The sequence below is a fragment of the Gouania willdenowi genome, chromosome 22 (genome assembly GCF_900634775.1).
Source record: "Gouania willdenowi chromosome 22, fGouWil2.1, whole genome shotgun sequence".
Taxonomy (NCBI): Eukaryota; Metazoa; Chordata; class Actinopteri; order Blenniiformes; family Gobiesocidae; genus Gouania; species Gouania willdenowi.
Window position 1 is genome coordinate 25614664 of NC_041065.1, and position 18847 is coordinate 25633510.

Genomic DNA, 18847 nt, shown 5'->3' on the forward strand with positions numbered 1-18847 from the left:
TATTTTTCTAATTTGCGTCCTTCCTAAATATTTTTTGGTGTGTTTTTGTACATTTATGTTGAGGGCTGCAGAAACTTAGACCAAGGGCCGTACGTATGTGGCTCCTGGACCACCAGTTGCCTATGTCTGGTATAAAGAAAAATTTGAATGAATTTGAAACTTGAACTTGTTTCTCTGATTGTTTATTTCAGATCCAACAGTGCAGTGGGACGGTGTTAAATAATGCAATGCTTTGTGGGTTTAAGTTGCAAGTTACGTTGCATGTTCTCCCTCAGCGCGTGTGTGAACTTCCTGCATTTGGTTTCCACATACATTCCAGAACAGATCCTTGTAACTCAAACATTTTTAGCAGAAAAGTCACGCAAAGGATGAGCTGGTCAATTAAAAAAAAAAACACAAAACAAGAAGATCACACTGGATGAAGCATTTTCAAGATGTTTATCTTGTAACAGAGTTTAGCAAAACATTGTTGATTCATATTAACCAAGAAAAGCGCTGACAATAGACAAGGCACCATTAAGGCCACGGGACAAAACTGAGAGTTACAGCAGGAATGACGTGAGAACACATGGTTAGATCATCTTCTCATCAGGAACTATTCATGTCCTTCGCTGGGATTTTAGTGCTGGGAACAGTAAATACAATGTAAACTCTCATATATGACTGATTGAACACGCCAACAGCATGTGAGATCCAACAGTGTAGAGCCAAGTGAAAACATGAACATTAACTCATTGGAAACACAAAACAGGCCCTTAAAAAATGGGATTAAGATATTATTAAGTGTTCATTTATGTGATTCTTTCCATCATAACGTAAAAATAAAGAAGTGATTTTAATCCACATTCTCTAAATAATGAATAAAAAAATTCACATAAAAAGCTACAATTAAACTTTAAGAAATAGACTTTTTTTTTTTTTAATCAAAAACAATGTTACGTTTCATTTCATTTCAGTAAAACAGTTTACAAAATTTATCACCAATTAAATAGTTTTAGAAAGTCAACTTAAAAAAAAAAAAAAAAAAAAAAAGTCTGCTTTCACACAGGAAGTTGTGCCCATAATCAAAGCCAACTGTAGGAAACCAGTGGCAAGATGATTCACTGCATTTGTCACTTTATTTTGAAGCTGATTTAACATTAGGATTACAGTTGTTTATTGGACAAAGCTTGGGTATCACTGCTTTACACTACTGTTGTTATTATTGGACAGTTCTGGTCCTGGAGGGTCACTGTTCTGCATGTTTTTAGATGTTTGCTTTTAACAACACATCTTTTCTTAGCAACCTGTTATCAGGCCTACTGCACATTGTTTAAACAAAAAACTTGAAGCCCTCTGTGCGGTTTCTTTAGCCAATTTGCTGAAATAATTCTGCGTGTAATTAATCTCAATGTCTGACCTCCTTTCCCTCTATTCTCAGTTACAGTATAGCCCTTAACATGCCTACATTGTCATTTTTGACTAACAATGATAACAAACTGTAGGCGTTACCGACCTTCTCGTCAATTTTAGCAGCCCTCGTGCAGTTCACTTATTACCACAAGCTGGACTATTTTGTCCCAAGTGAGAAATTGCAGCATAAATGATGTTCCTCCCTTTATACACCACTAACTTTAAGCTTTTTATATATATAGCACACACACAATGGGTTAGCAATTTAGCATGTGCATTTCTGGGCACATTCTTCCATCATGGATGCCCTTGTAAACCATTTTTACTGATTTTCTAAATAATAAAAACACTCCAATGTTGTGTTTTTTTTCTTTCTGGTTGTTTCTTTCCTTGAGTTTTCTGCCCATGCAGCATATTTCAGGCCATGCTTGATTTGTCACACGAGACAATGGTTTTTTTTTTCAAGGCACGAACAATGACATGAATCACTTAGTATTCATTTAAAACGGAATTTGACTGAAATGAAAAATCGTATAATGGCACTACCCGCTAATATACAGCTCAGTTTAGAGAAGTGAAAATAAAGGATGTAATAAAAGGCGATATTTTATTTGTGAAACATGCAGCAGGGTGACAGACGCTGAAGAAAATTGAGAAGCAGATTTTGATGCTGAGATAAATTACAAGTCCTTCAAAGATCAATAATAAGAAACATCTAATATATCTGACAGCACTGCAGGGATTCAAGCTATAATATAAAATGAATCTGACTGCCAACCTGAAATAAAGGGTGAATGTTTTCTAAAATGAGCAAACATCCTGAATAATGTGAATTTTCACTACATTTCCACGGAGATGTTCTAATGCAATCAGACGCCATACTTTAGCATTTTAGCAACAAATCACCTTTTCAGACTTAAATTTTACAAGGAAGAACAAGTAATACATGTAGAAATCAAAGCCACTTTGGAAACAACATGTTTAAATGTGTTTGCGGATGAATGTTTGATTAACGGGTGTTAAATTTGGGCATGTTTTGTAAAAGTGTTGTATAAGTTGGATGGATGGATTTAAACCAGGGGTGTCAAACTCATTTTCACTCAGGGGTCAAATACTGATAAATTTGTTATCTAGTGGGCCGCAGATTTTAGGTGGTGTGAAAGGAACGATTTCCAAATAATTAACGGCATTTTTTTGTTAAATTACACAATGATAAATGTTTTGTGTCATTTTTACTTTCTCCTGCAGGCCGAATTGGATGCTCCAATGCTGGATGCACCAGCGATTCTCAACTGGCGGGTCGGGACTCAAAAATGTCTCATGTTGGACTTTTCTTTTGACAGACATGCTGTGGAATGCATGAGGAGCAGGAAAATATATGGATTTATGTTTTTTTTTTTATTAAAAAAAACAGCTTTTGTGTTTTCAACAGCTATTTTTGAAAAACTAAATTTGGTTTGAATTTAAAAAGGTCGGTCGCGATTTAATGAACGTGGCAAAATGTTGGTCCCAGGGCGAGACCAGTTGAGAACCCCTTCTCTAAAGGGCTGGTTTTGGCCCCGGGCCTTAAGTTTGACATGTGATTTAAACCATGTGCGCTAACAGGATGCTGTGTTGGTTCTTTTTAGGGCCTTCTCTATAACTGTGGGAAATAATGTGTGCTTTTATAAAGAAGTCTAACGACAGACTTTGTTTTCAGAGTGAAAGCTATATATTAATAAGTAATATTCTGATGGTAGACGTCTGTTAATAATCCATGTGCTGCAGTAATGATGGCGTGTTTGATTTGATTGTATAGTTACAGAGAGCCAAAGTGTTCAGACACAGCGCTCGTGCAGACGTACGAGGCGCGTACTTTACATCCCGGTACGTCTCGGCGTTACATTCCACAGCCGTCTGTGTGCTATCTCACTGCAGATGGCCTCCCCAACGAGCTGCCCTCGCCCTCAGCCTGGCCACGCTCTGCTGCTCAGGAGTCACATGTGAACCCAGACCGCTGTCAGTCTGCTGGGCGAGCCTGTTCACACCGCCCACTCTGCTGGGAACTTTCACCTCCACTCACGTCCAAAGTGCCAAGGCGAGGACAGCGATTCCACTCTGGTCTCGCTTGTAAGTTTCAACCTTTTCACTTTGCAAATGTAGCCTCGGAGCAAGATGCTAAAACAGTCCTTAACTTAGGGTTCATTGTCAGGTCGAAGCTAACGTTTTTGGGTTCAAAGCCAGTTCTGACAAAACACTGCTGTTGACAGATGGTCTTGGTTTCTGCATTCTGATCTTGGTTCTTCATCCCAATCAAGTCCCAGGGTGTGAGTCTTAGGTAAAGGGTGAAATTGCAGCATTTCAAATATGACTAATCTGTATTCCACAGCTGAAAGGTGCGTGTCAAATCATTACAAGGGCTTTTTTATTTAAATTTTTTCGTTACTGGCAGTCCATGGGACTATCCATGAGTGGGCTGGAGATGTAAAGCTCTGGGGAGTCCTGGAGCTGAGTCTCGTGCGTCTGGCTGTGCTCCTCCTCCTCACCTTCGTCTTCTTTAGCAGCGCCTTGAGTGGAACTGTTGGAGCTGGCCATGGCGCCGTAGCTGTGGTGGGCCGGAGAGGGCATAGGGGTCAAAGCCAGCTCTGGTTCCAGCAGCACGGAGGCCACAAAGAGCTGAAGAAGGCAGAGAAACTTACACTTAATTACCGTTGTGTGTAGATCAGAAAACGAACAAGTGTGATAGAGATGGAAGTGTAAAGTGTTGTAATACCTTTATGTATGTATGTTGATGCACTGACTGGTGCTCAACAACAGGGGTGTCAAACCGAACAATTAGTTCAGGGCCAAATACAATTTGATCACAAAAGGGCCAGAGATTTAATGCTGGAAAACTCGTGATTTCAACATTTTTGTGCCCTATTTTACGCTTGTATATTTACATAACATACAAAATATGTAAGAAACCAACAATAATAAAAAATAAGTGATAGATATATCAGTCCTAACAAGGTCTTTACTTAAAATTTCCTAGATTTGTAACCAATTTATATTAAATTAAGGAAAATTTTAAGATTTTGTAAGAATTTTTAGTTTTCTGCAACAGGTTGATATGAAAAATGACTGCCATTATGCGATACAGGAGCCAGGAAAACTGTGAGCCCCTGCAAATATTGTTGAGTTTCATTTACACAATTATTCATGTATTTTCTATCATTTTTACTTTCTCCTACAGACCGAATTGGATGCTCCAAAGGGCCAGATTTGTCCCTCAGGCCTCGAGTTTGACACATGCTCTACAATGATCAAATAAAAGCCTCAAATGCTCAACCTTTTGGATTTAGTCCAAGTGTGACTTTTTTTTTTTTCACAACAAAAACATATACAATGTAAAGAAAAATACACTAAACGACGACAGAAAATTACAACAAAAACAGAGAAAATTTTGTTTTTCTGTCATTTTGGGAATTTGTTTGTCAATTTGTCTGTTTTTTGGACTTGCTTCTGTATTTTGTAAATTTTCAGTGTTTTTTTTGTCAATTTGTGTATTTCTTTTGGCATTTTTTTGTGTCTTTGGAGTCATTTTGTATATGTGCAGTTGTGGTTATTCTGTGTGCCTTTGTTGTTCTTTTAGTGCATTTTTGGAGTCTTTTTGTTGTTGCTTTGTATACTTTTGTTGACATTTTGTGCCTTTTGCTGTCATTTTGGGCTTTTTCTTTTTGTGACATTTTAGTGAAAATATTTCATATGTAATGAATGTTATTTACTCTGTTGGATAGTTCATTCAGGTGAACGACTAATAAAAGCATGACAGCAAAACACAAAAGGACAGGAGGAATGTTTGATGCTGTGTCAAAAACATAAATGTAAAAATAATTTCTAAAAATCTGTCAACTCCTCTGTTAGCAATTCACATGTCTGGCTCACACTAGTTTGACAACATATGATTCATTTTAGGCTTAGAAAGTTATCATAGGTTTAAAATAAAAGCCTTGTAAGGTTATGAGTTTTCTTGTTGTTGCAGAGCGCACATAGGCTTGTTCAGACGACACTATTATGTGAAAACGGCACTTTCTGTTACTTTTTGACAGTCAGTTGCCTTTTTTAAGATGCCTTCGTGTTAATGTTGCCAAACATCTGATAATTCTCACTCCAAAAACTGTCAGAAATCTTAGAAAATACCTTTAAGCATCATTGGATTTTGTTTTTGCCTGAAAAATTAAGTCTTAAACTGCCTTTCATTGTAGACCCAATGGCCATCTCCAGTGTAGATAAGAAATAATGGTTTATACCAAAGATCGTTATTGTGTAAACAAGACCTGGACTTAGTTTTTCAACTGAGGTGATTTTGTAGTAATCTAGAAATAATCCTGAAAGCAACGTCTTTCTATTCAAAGTAATACAAAGCGTCATCTTGCATGATGTAATGATGAACAGAAGGAGATACTGTACATTGGAGGCGGTGCTTGATGTTACTGTACTCCTCACTGCATCACTGAACTCTGCAGGCTGATCAGACATCTGAAACACAAACGATGGGTTTGAAATTTCCAACAGCAGAAAACAATAAGTAAAGTGAATAAGGGTAAATAAAAGGTGGACCCCGACCTGGTAACTGGTTGATTTGTCTGGTTGCTTTCTAAGGCACAAACCGAGGAGGTTGCAGGCGATGCAGCAGATCAGGGACACGAAGGTGAAGAGGGTGATGGGATGAACTGAGCCTGAGGAGAGAACAGAAACAGCTGAACGCAAACCCTGGTGCAGACGATGGCCAAACGGTCCATACCTAGTCTGAGCACAGAGAAGAAGAGCAGCCAGAAGAGGCCGAGGATGGGGGCCACAATGACCTGACTGATGGCAGCTCTGTGGATCCGCTGGTTGAGCTTGGTGGGGACATATGCATAATAGATGTTGTATCGGTCCACCATGTGCTTCAGGATCACATAGAGCAGACCTGCAAAGAAAAGACACATAGTCATCAACCTCCCCCGTCATAACTCACAACCTTTTCCTAAATGTCCTAAATCTAAGAACTTAGATGTATACATAAGAAAATATTATCACATCAGAATCTAAAATTACAAACTATCTTGCGGTTTTCTAAGAAAATCTGTCCCCTTTGCAGATACCTCGAACAGAGTAAAGAAAAACAGAACAAGGGCAATAACTCTGCAAAAAATAATTGTGCACTTCTCATTTTTGAACTCCATCAAGGTATTGATACCCTGAAGCAGCCACACACCGAATTTGGTTATCCTATGTTAAACAATTTCTAAGAAAAACTGTCCCCTTTGATAATAACTCAGAGTAAAAAAGACGGAACAAGGGCAATAACTCCGGAAAAAATAATTGCGCACTTCTCATTTTCGAACTTCAAGGTATTGATACCCTGAAGCCACACACCAAATTTGGTTATCCTATCTTAAACGGTTTCTGAGAAAAGCTGTCCCCTTTAACTCGGAAGGACGCACAAACCTACAGTATATCCCCCTTCCACACTTTATGGCCACTGTGTGGCGAGGGATAATAATCTTTGTCCTTGGTAGGGGTGTACACTGCTATGAATCTGATGATACGATTCACGATTTGCATGTCACGATACGATATATCTCAATACAAAACAATATGATATACCTCGTGATATATCACTGGTGAAAATGCACTGGTGTACTTTGATCACTGATTAACAACGTTGCTGGTGGAATCTGTGTAAACTGGTGGTCACTTCATCTGTAATTAACACTTTGATAAAGCAATGAAAGTAACTTAGTGGGAAAATCGGCCACTATTTTTGCGACCTACAGAGTTTACACCTGAAAACAGCAGCTTTGTCTGACGTTGAAGGCATGTATCGGGCCTTTTAAAATCCATTTGATTTTTCCAATTTGTGTGTTTTCCACAATCATTTTTTAAAAACAATTTATTTTTGAAATATTCAATCAAATTTTTTCCAGAAAATATTGGTTTTCAAGAAACCAAAATATATAATGATAAAAAGAAAACCATAATTAAACAAATGTAAAACAATATCAAAATCAAAGTGAAATTTAAAACTATGTGAAAGCTCCAATTCAAAGGTAAACATAAGTTGTAGTGACATTAATTGTTGTGATTATTAATAAGATGTCATGTAATAGTAGCTCCTGAGATATTGGAAGCTGAAAATGGAAGAAAAATTAGGACGCGCGAAAATCGACACATGCCCCCCCTCACTAAATTGCTCATATCTCAAAAAAGTATTCATCTGATCAAACTAAAAATATATAGTGTGCCTATTGAATAATCACAGAACAATTGGTAAAAATGTCAGAGGTTTTTGAGACCGAAATGCGTGGGTCATTAGTTGAAATGATACAGATGTATTAAGCATGAAGCGAAAGTTTTTTTTTTAGTTTTTTTTTTAATGAAAATACTTTAAACATCCCAATGAAACGCAGAAATGAATAAAAAATATTTTGGAGCTCTGGGCAGAGACTGGAACAGAGTGGGCGTCTGGCTTGCAACTCGGTGTGTCTGGGTGTCTGGGACTACAGCAGCGAATTCTCACAGTCTGCAACAGTGTGTGGTGGGCAGGAGAGGAGGGTGAGGTTGTAGTGCGAGGACACACACACACACACACACACACACATCCCCAGGAGGGACGAGCTGTAGGCAGCGAGGAGAGGTAATGATGAGAGTAATTGCATGTCACTTACCGAAGGGTGTAATAATGGGACATGTGATGCTGTAGGTCATGCAAACAGCAAAGATACACATTGTCCAGGCGTACTCAAGGCCAAACTGGAACTCGTAGGCCTGGCTCTGCAGACAGAAACACAAACACAGTTCTCATGTGGAAATCACACCATGCATTAAAAAGCCAAGATAAGCAGCACTGAAGCTTTGCTAACCCGCTTCACGTGAATCCGCTCAGCCTGGGATTTAGCGAAGCAGAGGCGGAGGGCGTACACCGTCAGCGCCGGGATACGAAGCAGCTCCATGGCCGTTCCGATCAGGCCGGACGTTATCACGTAGTTTACAAAAAACGCTCCGTTGTCAGGGAGAAACACACACCTGTGGGAGGAGAGGGTTCCAATGGGATGTTTTTGTAGTTTGGTTTGCTCATGAAAGTCCATATTTAATGGAAATGTTTCCAAGGCTTGCTCATGTTTTGGTCAACCTAGAGACATGTGATGGTCTACAGCATTTTAGCTCAGGGGCCAAAAACGGATAAGTTTGATCTCAAGTGGGCCGCAGAGGTTGTTAATCGAACAATTTCAACATTTGAGCTTCTTTGCATTTAATTTCTAAATAATAACATAAAAGAATGTAGTATATAAGGCACCGACAATATCCAAGCAATAGGTGACAGGTAGTGACTATATTTACTCAATTTGGGGAATTATTTACTTTTTCATTATAATGCAGTGATTCAAAATGAAAGTAATTTTAAATCAAATTTCTGCGTAATTTCAATAAATAATTCCCATGAAAAGTTTCTGTTTTTTGAATACTGTATTGCCAAAATTCCCACGCTTAAGTTCCTGTGGAAATTTGTTAGCTACTTTGCAACACTACTGAAATATCATAACTAAAATAATAAGTAATTTACACTGTTTTCTCAGCCATTCACGGCCGTATTTGGCCCCGGGGCCTTGAGTTTGACACTAAAGAGGATTTTTTTCAAAATAAAACACATGGAAATAAAATGTATACAATATATTTTAAAAATATTTCTTTGTGCTACCAGTGGTCCCAATCAATGTTTGGGGGATCACTGGTTTATATTATCAAGCCACTGATAATATGATTAAGAGTATTTCAATGAGGATATAGGCAGCAAATGAAACAAAATCTCTTACTGGAATTTGATGTTCTTCTCATCCAAAAAGTGGACATCAAACAGCCAGGTGAAAAAGAGGTCAAGACTGCAGCAAAAAGACATTTCCATACAATGAAAGAAAAGAAATGACATTTAACCACAAAAAAGAAATCAGCCTCCATGGATTTGCAGACGTAGTGTGAAAATACCTGGTCAAACCCAGTGAGGGCAGAATGATGACCATGAACACCAGCAGTAAGAAACACTTGTGCATGGTTACTTGGTTCTCACCTGATCTGTGATTAAAAAAAAAAAAATCAAATTCAGATCTACTTACATACAGGGTTGGGGTCAATAACATTTTTCAATTAAAATAACGTCTTCAATTATCATGTTCAATAACAACTCAATTATGATTTCCAATTACAATTACATCCTCAATAACTATAGTTCAATTACAGCTAATCACAATTACTGAGCCTTTAATAAATGACCCCATAAATCAACTGTAAAATACACTAAAAATATGAACTGTCATCCAATTTGTTCTTCATATCTTGGTTACCTTGTTAGGCTTTTTTATCCCTGAAAATATTGGTATTAATATTTCAGTATAGACCCTTTGTTTGTAAACATTGTGACGTATTTTGTTGGGCGGGGCTTAGCCTGGAGGCAAAGCCACAATTATCTTTGTGTTTACGGAGCACGAGTGTCCGCTGGAATCCTCTAAAACTTTACCGTAAATAACGTCCACTACCGTTATTCCTCCTAATCTGGCACCCAAACACACAACAAGACGACATTCTAACGCTGTAACATTACTGGCCTCCACAGTCTTTAGCCTGTGGCGTTTCCTGTTTGCCTCCAGCCACTAAGGGGTCTATGAACTTAGGTAGTGGGAAAAGTTGATATAAAACACATTTTAATAATCACTAACTACGTACAGTATGTGTTAGCCATAGAACTGTAACATGGTTCCCCAGTCAATTATCTGAACTAAACTACAATTCAGTATGGATAACAACAGTAATAGATTTGTCTAATTGCAATTACAAATACAATTGTCATAATTGTAATGAATTATCAATTACGAGATTACAATTATAATAGACCCAAACCCTGACTACATGTAATTGTTTGATGGCAGTGGCTATCCGTACGGTTGCCGTATCAATATACCAACATTCTATCTGTACGCAGCGCCCCTCATTGGCCAGTTTAGGTCACGTGACTAAGACTAAACCTAACCCTAAAAATTGTTGCGATATAGGGTTATACCCTAACCCTAAGATGCTACGTACGTGTACTTTGGTAAACGTGCCAATAGCACCGGGGGTTGTCTGTACGGCAACCATACAAATAGACACTTTATTGTTTAATAATCACTGTTTTGGATTTAAAATCAGCTAATGCCACATTTACCAACCACCGCGTTAATTTGTCCAAGCTGCATAACCCCCCCCCCCCCCAAACAGCAGATTTGCATTCAACCCTTCACACATCACGCCTGCACACCATGTTTGTGGGGGTGGTTATGTAAAAGACAGGGTGCTTATAGGTGCTGCGTGAGGTTGTCTCCCTATGCACAGGTCCTCTGCTCCTCCTCCGCTAGTCGCCATGTGCAGAGGAAGGGTGCACGGCGACTACAGCGCATATCATTATCCTCGCACGGCCATCGCTATGACAACCTGCCCAGAATAACAGTGTGCAGAGAGTGACAGGGAGACGGATGGAGACGGTGGGTGGGAGGGGAGGGGGAGAGTAAAATAATGCAAGAGGGTGAGAGTTGGGAAAAAAATAACAAGTGATGTGGAAAAAAATCTAATACTGAGGGGGTAAAAAAAAAAAAAAAAACCAAGACAAGCAACTACATAAATAAAGAGTCCATTTAAAAGAAATAAAAGAGGAACTGCTGTTTCTTTGGGTTCCTATGTTTTTATAAAAAGGATGAAAACGAAGCATTGGATTAAAGATCATTTAAGTCATATTTCATTATGTATCATATCATATAAATATACAATAGAATAAACCTTCATTGATCCCCATAGGAGAAACTCACACATTGCAGCAACAACAAAGAATAGCAAAAGTAACCAATAAGAAGAAAAATAAATGCCAACATAGGATAGCAGGGCAAATATATACTGTATATGTGGGATGGACATAAAAAATAATATAAATTAAAATGACGACAACATAAAAAAATGACAAATGAAGGCATGTGTTCATAAGTTTATTAATATTTAGAAATGTAATATATATTAATACTTAGTACACATATTAAAATGTATATATTTTAATAGAGTAATAAAATGTATATATTTTAATAGAGACTATTATTAATTTAAATATAGCCACACTATATTTCATATTTAAAATGTAACTGACATTTGTGTAATAAATATTAAATAGTATATTAATGTTATGTACAGTACGTGTCTTGTACATGCATGTGTATGCATGATGTATATAACAAAATGACCACAAAAACACAAAACAACAACACATTACAGAATAGCTCCAAACTGTTTGCAAAATTACACAAAATGACAAGAAAATATAGAAAACAACAACAAAAATACAGAAAGTGACCCGAAAAAGGCACAAAATCGGCAACAATACTGCAGAAAATGACAGAAAAATACGCAAAATTACAACAAGAACACAAAATATAACAACGAATACACATGACTCCAAAAACACATAACACCAAAATGTGGCCCTTGGATGAGAGAGAATCACAGTTTTGTGGCCTTCACTGTGATACAGTTGCCCATCCCTGGTTTACTTAATCTGAGCAGGTTTATTGGTTAAGTTTTGATCAACTTCATTGAAATCACGATGACAGCGTTTCATTCACATTAGGTCACTTTCCGCATTTAACAGTGGATTATTGGTTGATTCTGCAATCACGTCTGGGATTCTGTTAGAGTGAAACTTTGGTTCCAGTGTGTCTTTTCCATCCTCTCTGCAAAACTAAACCGTCTGCAGTGACTCAAAAAAAAAAAAGGAGGATGGGGGGTGGGAGTTTGGGGGGGGGTAGTACGGTACCTGGTCCAGTGGGACTCAAAGAAGGCAGAGTAGTAGACGATGAAGGGCAGGAGCACGGAAAAGGCCCAGAGCAGCAGCGTTGGGAAGAACTGGGTGAGGATTGGGCTCTGCAATGAGACACCAAAGGGGATCACTTGCAAGAATCACCTGCTAATAATAATTCTAATAATAATGATCATAGAGAAGTGAAATGTTTTAATCTAACCCTCAGACTCTCCACGGGACGCGTGACGTTGAACTTGTCCATGGTGTTGACGATGATGGCCGGGGTGGTGAGGAAGAAGAGCAGCAGGAAGAGGAGGATGTTGAGTAGGACGCAGCGGAGCCACCAACGCGATCCACACACTGACAGGTTCTCCCTAAAGATGATGATGATGATGAAAAAATAATGAGCCCGGTTCACAATGAACAGGAGAGAAAACGCATTCTGCTCCTGCCATGACATGCATGTGACTGGTGTTGTGACAAACGCCTGAAATAACCAGTTGGAAACTCTTCAGTGCTCGTATTAATGAGCTCAACCTTTGGTAGCTCCAATATTGTTGTTAATGAAACACCCTCCATTACATTTTTTCAATTACAATTACATCTTCAACTACAACTCAGTTATGATTATGGTTTTTCCAATTACAATTCAAATTAAAGTTATTATTTTCCCCTAAAGTCAATTACAATTATGTTCTCAATTACTAAAGTTCAATTACAGTGAATCACAATTACTGAGCCTGCAATAAATAACACCATAAAACATAACCTTCCTCTTGCGTTAGCTTTCTGTTAGCATCTGATAACAGGTCAGTTTTGACCCATGTCTTAATTCAGCTGTAAAATACACACAAATATTATTTATCATCATATTTGTTTTTCATCTCTTGGTTACAATGTTAGGATTCCTGATCAATAAAAAAAATAAATGAATAATTGGTATTAAAGTTCTTAGTGTGGGCGTTTGAGCTTTTTTCTGTCAATAAACCCCTTGATTATTTTTTTTTTCATCAAATATTAAAATTGTCTCAACAGTAAAATAAAAATGCCATTTATTTTTAATTTTTTTTTATTTCTATGCCTTACTATGTACAGCCTTATCTCTGAAATGTGTTTTTTCACATGATTTTATTTTTCATGCTTTACTGGATTTCATTTCCACCCCAGTTTAAGTGAGCTCTTCATATTTTAATTAATTTTTAGGGTCTTATAATAGCCTTATCTCAGAAAAAAATCCAAAATTTTTCCATTTTTATGCCTTGGCACTGACAGTTTTTCTAGAATTACAGTTACATAATCTCGCTGTGGCTGCTGCATTCGCTAGAAACAAGCAGTGAACGATGACCCGAGCACAATTTGTGACCGAGCTGAACAAATAGCCAAAAGAAAATCTATCACGTTGATAGTTAATTTCCTTTCAACAGGGGTCGTTAGCATAAATAGGGTGTCATAAATGCTGTCATTAAATGTCAGTCGCTAAATTCTGACACCATTGGAGCTATGTTGGCATTGTTTGGGTTAGGTGGAGAGATCTAGTGGGGTTAGGGTAACTTAAAGGTAGGGTAACAAAAGACACTTAATGACAGGGTTCATGACACCTCATTCATGCTAATGACTGGTGTCATGTCATAATGACAGCGTAATATCAGCCTTATGTATAAAACTTCACGTAAAGAGTTTTTGTATAGGATTTTGGGATGAAATTGCAAGATTTCAGAAAAAAGTGTCAATTCTTTCCACAATTTGCGACAAAATATGATTCTGGTCATGTGACATATTTCACAGGAAAAATGTGAGCCCCAGCAAATACTCCGTAGTTTCATTAAATTTGTGATTTTACAGTGGTTAGAAAATCTAAAACTGAATTATTTGCTATTTTGTGCATGTATTATTGTTTGTTGTTTTTTCTTCCTCCAGGTGGGCCAAATTGGATGATCCACAGGGCCACATTTGGCTCCCGGGCCTTAAGTTTGACATGCGCCTTAAAAGATAAAGAAGCTTCATTTAAAGAATACATTATGCATCCCCTCTGAACAAACAAACTCATGGTTTATCTGCTCTTTCTACAAACTAAGTACAAACTCTGTGGGCGCAACGTCTCAACCCAGAGGTTTCCAAAGACACCAAACATCGTATGTCGGGCCTAATTACAGGGAAACGTGTAAGAATGATGCACGAGTCAGAAAAACGTTGAACGTTCCACTTTGCGAGTGCATGTGGGTTTCCTCTCACAGCCAGACGGCGTTGGATGCAGATTTATGACAGTAGGTGTGATTGCGAATGCTCACGCAAACGCAGAAGCCTCTGCAGTAGTGAAGAGTGCGAGTTCTGGAGCAAAGTCTAAAGTGATGAAGTGCTTTGTGATGTGATGTGCTGTGGAGAAACAGCCAGACTTAAGACTGACACTGTGGCTGCAAGAACTCACAAGTACACGAGACGACAGATTAATTTGTGCCGACGGAGCGGCTTAGCTGAGCATGATGTTATTTAGCACATCGTGCTGCTCCAACAGGAAATGTTCTTGGTAATATGTTGCCTTTTTACAGAAATGAAGCCTTTCAGCATTGATTTAATCTCCAGCAGTATAATTTGAAGCTGCTTAGTAGGACAATCTGGTTTTTTTCTTCTATAAATGATGCCTGTCTTACAGTTTTTATAATTTGCATTATTATTTTTGTTTCTTACTGTCTGCTATTTTTAATTGAGTTGCTGCAGCAAGTGAATTTCCTCTGTTAATATCATTAAAGGTATATTCTATTCCATTCTACTCTATTGTGTTCTATTCTGTGTGTGTCTCTCATTCTGTTGAGTGAAGTGATGTTGAATGAGCAGATTTCAGAGAGTTTTAGGGTTTTAATCTTCTTGGCTGATGATTACATTTGTTTTTTTTTTAAGCGATAGAGATTCAAACTTCCTTTTGGTCTAAGCCTATAGTTCAGTGGTTTCCAACCTTTTTGGGTCGTGACCCCATTTTAATATCACAAATTTCTTCTTCTAGAGTTTTTTTATCATGTTTATTTCATTACTACGTGTGTTTCAAACACTGAGTAGCCATGATTTGTGCACAAATTGACAAGATGTTTTTATACCGCATTTTATTTGAACTAGATTTATATTTAGATAAAGAATGCAGTTGTTTCATTGCATGTGATGTGGTCATTTAAAAAATCAATTATATTTATTATTTCATTCAGTCATGTTTTTTTATTTACCAATTATTACCAGACATTCCAGGCGACCTCACATAGGGTCACGACCCCAAGGTTAGAAAACACTCCTATAGTCTGTGTTTTTCTGCAGAACTTTTGGTCTGGAGGTCAATTTCCCGAAACATGAATTATAGAATGTTGAAAATAAAACATTGATGTGTCCACGTATCATCCTGTACTGGATGTTTGCAGCATCTCAACATCATCCATCTCTCTGATAGCAGAGATTTTACAACAGGACCTATTTTTCTGACTGAGAGAGGGTCGTTAAAAATATTATTTTAGATGTAATTTAGATTTGAATACATTCTTATCAAGTATATTTTTTGATTTGCATACTTCATGTGTGTGTTAAATGTGACTTTCTGCAGAATCCACATGACCTCTGGGTGCATTCACTCACCAGATGATGTCACTAGGGGCAGGTGCATAGCTGACGCCCCATTTGTGTGAATGCACCACAGTGGTGATGCTGGACTGCTGGGGTCTGCGGCGACAGTACACGCGACTGAAGTCCTTCACGATGCTGGAAAACAAACAAAAAGTGGATGTGAAGTGCAGCAATTACTCAGCAGCAACAGTATACACAGCAGCACCGCTTTTGGTGTCACACAAGCAGCCATTGTGGTTTACGTCCTGCTGGGATGGGGTGTGCAATGATGAAGGAGAAGTCGGCTGGGCAGAAAACCTCAGTGTTGTGCTGCTGTTTACTCACACTGCAGTCATCCTCTCATCACGAAAAGTCACAAAGGCGATGCCCAACCTCTTCATGGAGATGCGGTTCTTCTCTGCGTTAAACTCGTCCGTCCTCTTCTCCTCTAACTCACTATAATACTGCTCTGCATCCACCTGCACAACAAAAGTTGCAGCTCATTATACTCACTGTCACTTCTCCACACTTCCAGTTACACATCATCAAACTTGGCATGGACTGCCATCCAGTGGTAACACTCCTTTTGTGCAGCAGATGTAACGTCACATGCATATTTTAATAATAAAATACATTAGAGTTGGAGGCAGGGGTGGACTGGTCATTTGCCATACAGGGCATCGTCCTCGTGGTCGGTTTGCTATCTTTTTTGATGAGCGAGTGGAGGCAGATATGGTAAACAGGTGGCTAAAAATGGCAAAAACGTGGAAGGAAAAGAGTGAAAAGTGACTATAATGGGCCAAAAGCAGTCAAGAGTCGCCAAACAATGGGCAAATAAAGAGGAATAAGGTGGTATGTAATGGCAAAGGGTAGCTTAAATGAGTAAAAATGTGGCCAACAATAGTGAAAAGGGGCTAAAATGTGGAACAAAAAAAGGCAAAATGTAGGGGAAAAAGTAAACAAGTGGTATTTATTGGCCAAAAGTTCACTTATTTGGATGAAAAGTAGCCAAAAATTAAATGAAAGTGTCAAAAAGAACTTGAAAAAATGGGGGAAAAAAATAGGGAATAAGGGGATATTTATTGTAAAAATGAAGCTGTTTTATACAGATGCCTTTGTGGAAAATAAATTAAGTTCCAAATGTGCAAGATTTGGTCTCTTCCTTTTTAAGTTTATACATGAGATGTTTACTTTGTGCAAGAATCACTACCAAAAACAAATGTGGGGGGAAAAAGTAACTAGTAACTTTGACTTTGAGTACTATTGAATTGAGTTATATTTTTTATTGTAATTGAGTTTTTTATGTATGACGTACTTGTTCTCGTAACAGTAACAGTACTTCTATTTGAGCAGGATATATCAGTATTCTTTACACCTCTGCATAATAAATGTACCTTCTCAAAGCCGCACATGTCACAGCATAATATCTGAGCGCATGGATGTGTTCTGATCATAATCTTTCCTTCCTTTTGGGCTTTTGTAGCGAAATAAAGCCTTCCTTTCATCGCCTTCCGCCTGTAAAACACAGCATCATGAAGACAAGGACCTGACGATTCATTAAACATGTCTGAACGAATAACTCTGTACCTCTCCAAGTCCAGTCTCATCAGTTTATGGACGTTGAAACAGAAGCGAATGTCAGTGACTGTGCAGCTCGGGTAAGCCTCGCTGGTAAAACAAACGGTAGGAAATAATGTGCATTAGAAATTCCACTGTGATGAGATGTAGGTAGAAGTCAGAGAACATGAAGTGCATGAGTACTGGAAGTGTTTAGTGATGAGTCCTGGGTCTGAGATCTCTCTGGGTATGTGGGTAATCATCAGCGTCCTGGCTACCTGTGACAGAGAACACAAAAGCCATGTTAGTGTTCAAATAAATGTGTAAAAACTGTGTTTATAAGCAGTATAACATCACATTTACCTGTTTGTATTCTTAAAAAAAAATAAATAAATAGTGGATTGCCTAAACCCCCTGTTTAGGCAATGTTTTAACACTTTAAATACTTATTTATTTTGACATAGTGCAACAAACCGAGGCAGCCCCCTCATACATTATTATTATTATTATTATTATTATTATTATTATTATTATTATTAATAATAATAATAATAATAATAAAGATGATAAATTAAAGAATTATTAACTTTCTATTTGAAACTTGCTTAATTTCCAGTCATATTTATATGAAAAATTTACAATGAACTGAAAAAATGAACCCATAGGACTTTCAATAATTCAATATTTTAATAACAATTACCTTAATGTTTTTTAGACGGTAAAATTCCGTTATCATTCACAACACACATCAATGTTGTATTATTGAAGAAAATAATGTTAATAATAATCGTGTTAATTTATTGATCACAATACTTTTTTTTCTTTTTACTCTTTTCACCTCTTTAAACAAATAGATTCATATTTACAGTACGTCTCATACTGACATAATGCAACAAACAGTGGCGGCCATCTTCATGTTTGTGATACATCAATATTATTATTAGTAATAATAATATAAATAAAGATGATGAATGAAAACTTTGTATGTGGAACATGATTAATTTTAAGTTACATTTGCATGACAATAAATAAATAATGAGCTAAAAAAAAACACAACTAACCCCTAGGACTTAATAATAATTCAATATTCTAATAATGTTTTTAATATTTATCATCTTTCAAAATAAGGCCCTAAGTTAAAACAAACCAAAACTGAATAAGACTTATTGTGAGGCGTATTTCACTATGGGGAAGTAGTTGGTAGTGTGGTGGACACAGACCTTCTCATCTTCCCGGTACTCCAGCCTCATGGAGTGGTGAGCCATGCAGAGCAACGTGATGATGAAGTAAACCAGAGCGAAGATGCTGTGCAGCCACAGAAAGCTGTCCCTTTGATGCACATAAACACATTTAACAGTCACAGTTCTGTTTTTCTAATTTCTCCGTTCTGGAGTGTTTCGTGAGAATTGATGAAACTTTTCAACTTACTCTGCGTTCACATTGGCCAGAGTCGTTCTTCCAAAGTTTTCGGGGCTGTCTTCTGTAAAAAATGATGAAACGTGA

At 37.6% G+C, this 18847-nt stretch overlaps 1 protein-coding gene across 2 annotated transcripts in view; it reads right to left on the bottom strand.

The window, feature by feature from the left end:
- Window positions 1-421: 421 nt before the first annotated feature.
- Window positions 422-18847, bottom strand: part of tmem63c (transmembrane protein 63C) — a 45117-nt gene continuing 26691 nt past the window's right edge. Inside the window, exons 6-22 of one of the 2 annotated variants that reach the window (XM_028438526.1) lie at window positions 18773-18824; window positions 18565-18673; window positions 17549-17622; window positions 17375-17455; window positions 17182-17302; window positions 16133-16266; window positions 15821-15943; window positions 12429-12582; window positions 12224-12330; window positions 9382-9468; window positions 9213-9278; window positions 8262-8424; window positions 8067-8172; window positions 6158-6325; window positions 5980-6092; window positions 5824-5892; window positions 422-4047 (exon numbers count right to left, since the gene is read on the bottom strand). In XM_028438526.1, coding sequence (XP_028294327.1) covers window positions 3814-4047; window positions 5824-5892; window positions 5980-6092; window positions 6158-6325; window positions 8067-8172; window positions 8262-8424; window positions 9213-9278; window positions 9382-9468; window positions 12224-12330; window positions 12429-12582; window positions 15821-15943; window positions 16133-16266; window positions 17182-17302; window positions 17375-17455; window positions 17549-17622; window positions 18565-18673; window positions 18773-18824 — 1961 coding nt within the window. In that variant the 3' untranslated portion in view covers window positions 422-3813. The remainder of the gene's footprint in view (window positions 4048-5823; window positions 5893-5979; window positions 6093-6157; window positions 6326-8066; window positions 8173-8261; window positions 8425-9212; window positions 9279-9381; window positions 9469-12223; window positions 12331-12428; window positions 12583-15820; window positions 15944-16132; window positions 16267-17181; window positions 17303-17374; window positions 17456-17548; window positions 17623-18564; window positions 18674-18772; window positions 18825-18847) is intronic. The other variant, XM_028438525.1, reaches the window with a different exon arrangement.